At 41.9% G+C, this 4,891-nt stretch overlaps 1 protein-coding gene across 3 annotated transcripts in view; it reads left to right on the top strand.

Moving 5' to 3' along the window:
• The window catches only part of LOC116184859 (mucin-19-like), a 99,626-nt gene that overhangs the window by 26,863 nt on the left and 67,872 nt on the right, over nucleotides 1–4,891 (top strand). The window contains exons 7-11 of one of the 3 annotated variants that reach the window (XR_004151680.1): nucleotides 1–485; nucleotides 783–1,704; nucleotides 2,336–2,760; nucleotides 3,468–3,567; nucleotides 3,645–3,684. The exon at nucleotides 1–485 is cut by the window's left edge and continues 3 nt beyond it. Coding sequence is in view for 1 of the 3 variants with exons in the window: in XM_031514680.1 (XP_031370540.1) it covers nucleotides 1–485; nucleotides 783–1,642; nucleotides 2,538–2,760; nucleotides 3,468–3,567; nucleotides 3,645–3,684 (1,708 nt within the window). In the remaining 2 variants the exon portion in view is untranslated. Of the gene's footprint in view, nucleotides 486–782; nucleotides 1,705–2,335; nucleotides 2,761–3,467; nucleotides 3,568–3,644; nucleotides 3,685–4,891 lie in introns of those variants that run through there. The other 2 variants (XM_031514680.1, XR_004151679.1) reach the window with 2 other exon arrangements.

Raw genomic sequence — 4,891 nt, 5'->3', positions numbered from 1 at the left:
CTCGTCCACCGACGAGATGTCGTTGACGACGGATAAACCGCCGAGACCGCCGTCCAGCCCGAGATCGAGGAGCGATCGTTCGGGGAAAACCGAGGAGGCTAAGTCGTTTCTGATGAGGGCCCTCGCCCCGGTCACGAATCTTTTCAAGAATAAGCACCAGGATTCCAGCGAGTCGGGTAAATCGGGCGGTTGGCTAGATTCGAACGAGGAAAACGCGGACGTGAAAAGGTCGGAGCAGAACGGAGGGACGACAACGGCGTCTCTGTCGAGAAGTCTGTCGAAAAGTTTCAGTTTCACGAACTCGGAGAGGAACGAGGACAGGAGACAGTCGAGTCAAGCTAGGATCAGACGAAATTTTTCCGGGGAACAGCCTTGGTGGATGGATCCGAACTCCGAAAACGTTCCTGAAGGTGTCGAAACGGGAAGCGCGTGCAATGACGATATTAGTCAAGAAACGACCGTCAGTAGTACCTTACCTGACGATGGTAAGTGGACGAGTATGAGTATTACTTTTTATTTTAAATCTGACGCGTGCTTATAATTTTCCAGAAAAGAAAGAAAAATGTAAAGGAGTTGATTTACATTTTTAGGAGATTCTTGTCCGATTTGTATCTTGTGTTATTCGCAAACATCATAAATTACTAATGATTTAACGGCGCAAGGCACTTAATTATCCTCCCTGGATCGGCTTAATAAAAGTTGTTCCCTCGTTGTTCCCAACAAGAAGGTAAATTACCACGATCCGCGTAGATAAACCGCTCCCCTTAATTATATGTTCCCAGGCAAATTTAAATACAAAGTGTGGAGACAAGAATCGGAGGAACGAGCGTGGTGGTTAGACTCGAACGACAGCGGGGCATCCGAGGACGCGAGGAAGCAGACGACGATTTCGAGACAAGAATCAGGGGAGAGGGGTTGGTGGTTAGATTCGAACGATAGCGCCCCCTCGGAGGAAACGAAGAGACAATCGTCCTCGGCAGTTTCGAGGCAAGATTCGGAGGACAGGACTCGTTGGTTGGACGGAAATGACAGTGCTTTCTCGGAGGAGGTGAGAAAACCGTCGCGCACGGCGGTGTGGAGGCAAGATTCGGAGGAAAGGGCGTGGTGGTTGAGCTCGAGCGACGCCGCGCCGTCGGACGAGTCGAAGAAACAATCGTCGTCCGTGATATCCATTTCGAAACGAGAGTCGAGCCGTTGCTCGAGCACTCGATCGAACGAGCGAAGAAATCGATTGAGGCATCAACAGTCTGGAGAGCAAGCGTGGTGGATGACCGACAATCCTGAGAACGTACCCGAAGGAGTCGAAGTCATTCCTACCACCCCTACGTCGAACGGTAACGCTTGCAACGACGAGGTGGACGACAGCCAGCCGTACGGCAGATGTACAAACAAGGTCAGGCACATTGAGTCGGGTGAGAAACCATGGTGGATGGACAGCACGTCCAACGTTCCTGACGGTGTAGTCAAGATTTCTGTGGAAACGTCGAACAGCACCTCGGACTCGTCCGAATCGTTCGAGAGAATCGATATCGGTGTTAACCCTGAACCTGAGATATATAAGAGAAGCCTCTCTAGATTCCCTATCGAGTTTCCGCCACCTCCGGCTGACGAGCCACTCGGGGATCGTGCCAGTCCCGAAGGGGTAAAGTGATCATATATCGTGCATTATTCATTTAACGGCCCCTAACTGACGAGGCTGTATAGGTACCTGTTAATACCCTGCGTCGTAAATCTTTAACCTCGCGTACTTGACATCGGGGAGAGAATAAAGTTGCTTTTGTGGCGAGTCTTTAACTTAATTAATAAGTCCTCTCTTAAGTAATCGAGTGGTTACTTTAAAAGCTGTTCTAAGCTGGGCAACGTGTAAACTTTGTTGTCGCATCGCGTTTAAAGTTGTTTTATGCATATTGGATTATGGACTGAGGATTTTTATGCAAATATGCAAATTTTGCATACTTTACGTAAACGATATATTGAGGAATATATTGTTATTATGAATATATTTTTAAATAAATTAAGATTATTAAGATAAGAACAAAGAAAGATTTACTATATATATTTTTTAAATAATATTACAAATTTTATGTAAAATTTACATAACAAAATTACTGATATTTTGTAAACGATACATATTTTTAATTGAATATTTGAAGATAATTGTTTTAACTGTATAAAAATCCGCAGTTAAATCCAAGCAATTTCTCTTGCCATTCAATATTGAGTAAACTTGTTAATGATTCTTCATATTTTCTTCAATGTCAAGTATTTCGCAACAATTTCTTCTAGCTAATATTTTCTCTACAATACTAAATCTCAAAAGTTTCATCAATTACAGACAACCACTCACGACTTCCTTCCACCATCTTCAAGTATCCTCAACCCATCTTCAATTTCTCCTTAAAACAAAAGGACTAACTTATATCCATCGTTTCGAGTGAAATAAAATCAATTTATCAACCGGGATAAGTAAAGATACGTTATAGAACTACACAAATTAAATTTTATTTCATTTCACTACAACTAAGTCTTGTTCACAGGTGGAAAATCCTCCCGATCCGCCGGACAATTATGGCGGACGTGACTCGCCTTACGACAACGTGCAACCAACATCCAGAAGATCATCGCCGAAGAAACGCCCTTCCACGTTACCGTTGTTCATCGGTCAGCACACCAATATCGACGATCTGTTGGGAGACACGGCCACCTTGTGCCCAAGCCCGGTTCTGTCTCGTATCCGTAAACGCGAACGCATAGGGGAGGGTGAGTTGAGAGGGGAGGGTAAAGAGATTTAGAATCGATCAGGATTGCGCATCGGATACAATCGATACAGGGTTTAGAATAGTTTGAGATTAGGATTGTTAACGAGAGAATTGTGCGGTGCCTCTTTGAAGAGGATCAATAGCATTCGTCCTTTTAGAAATCGGATGAGCGTTGAATTGTCGGATAGACGCGCTTAGAATAGTCGAAAGGGAGCTGATAGGATTATAGAGTAATTCGTATGAACGGATTCTTAGTGATTCTAATTCCCTTGATGAAAGAAAAGTTTGGGATATAACGAACCGTAATTGTAACTCTCGTAATGTGTAACTAATGTGTTGGAGAAATGAGTCAATTATGTTTTTTTAAGAAATAGATGAAATTTCATTAATTTGTAGGTACGTGTTTATTTGACCAAAGTCGTTTAATCTGGTAATTCATAGTTCCATTACATACTAGTTTCATTAATAAAATTATATGACGTCAGGAAAGTATATAGACAATAAAATTTTATGATGATTAAGATATTGCAATCTTAGTGGTAGATAATACTCATATATTCGTATTTCAATATATCGTATCGTTTACATTAACGTTGATTGTTATTATTCTTTTTTTTTCAATTAAAATGTATGAAATAAAATAAGATGCTGCACTTAGGGGTAGAATATTATAGGAATTTCATATTGATATTGATATTATTTATGTAGATTCGGGAGAAGAAAGTTCAGAATGCGAAGAGATCGACGCCACCCAAGTGATCATCCATGACAGCACTCCGCAGACACCTGTGATACAACGACGACATCGGTACGTTTCATGTCGATAATCGAACGTGAATTCCGAAACACGTGGCTGCTTGATTGTAACTAAGCAATTTTCTTCAGGGACAAAAACGAGAGACCTCAACCAGACGGCTACATTCCGGTGAGTTTTTTCCAATTTTTTCTCTCTCTCTTTCTCCTGTCTCTTCAAGTTTTTGACGTCATATCAGATACGACGTGATTAAATCATATTTTTCCACTTATATTTATTATTATCTTTTTTTTCTTTTTTTTTTTAATCGAAAAGCGAAACGAACAATTTATATTGTTCAAAGTTTCATCATTTTGTCGTTTCACACGACAGTATGGAAGGGTGAGCGAAACAAGCAACAAAACTTTTCTCGTTTCTTCAATTTTCCAGCGAGACACGGATTCTCGCTATTCGCGCGCAATTCTTTTCATGATCAGTAGCTGAAGCAAAGTAGTGTGTAGATGGCCGTGGATAGAAGGACGAGTGCTCGAAAAAAACGCCAGACGAACAAAGACGAGAAGAGGGTAGACGACATCCAGAAGGAGTGGAAGTGTACGCGACATTATTGTTTCTCATGAGGGATGTGCGAAAAGAGACTCTCCTTTTACTCCAGACTCCCTCTTTCCTCTCCATTTTTTTTTTTTTTTCCTTCTTTCGTTTTACACGTAAAGTGCTAACAACAAAGGGTCGGTCTTCTGGAGTCAGTTCCCCTGTGCACGAATCTTTCCTCGAATTTTCAATTACGTCGCGACAATTTTTAAAATTCAAACTATCCTGGCGGAATATTACGTCTATCTTTATTGTTGAACAAAATTGAAGAATTTCGTGCATCAAAAATTATCAAAATCCACGAGGATTTTCGTCGACAGATTCATCAAATATCGAATATACTTCATGTATAATGATAGTATATAGGGTGCAAAAAATATTGATTGAAAAAGGGATTTTAACAACAACAATGACAACGATGAATCCTTTGTCCGATCAGTTCCTAGCCGTCGAGTCACTCATATTTTCCCGGAGCACTATAGAATTTTATCGCAACGGTGGCACCCTCCCGCATGAACTACCTCCCATCACGTTTCTATGGGTCCAGCAGCCCCTTTTGTAAGCTTGTCACCCCTCGTGGGGTCTCGTAGTAGCGGGACAACAATGAGAACAGCCGCACTTACGGTTACGCTCTACGTGCTGCGCCAGCTGATTATTTTTTCACCGCACAATTACCATCCCTGCCGTTTCATTTGGCTCTTCGGTCCCCATGCGTCTTTTTCTCTCTCTCTCTCTCTCTCTTCCTTTCTGAAAAGCTTCATCCTCGAAAATAACAAATCGCTGGATGGAC

This window comes from Apis dorsata, unplaced genomic scaffold, assembly GCF_000469605.1.
Source record: "Apis dorsata unplaced genomic scaffold, Apis dorsata 1.3 scaffold_1104, whole genome shotgun sequence".
Classification (NCBI taxonomy): domain Eukaryota; kingdom Metazoa; phylum Arthropoda; class Insecta; order Hymenoptera; family Apidae; genus Apis; species Apis dorsata.
The sequence above is the reverse complement of the archived record's forward strand: the minus strand, read 5'-3'. Positions and strand labels throughout refer to the sequence as shown.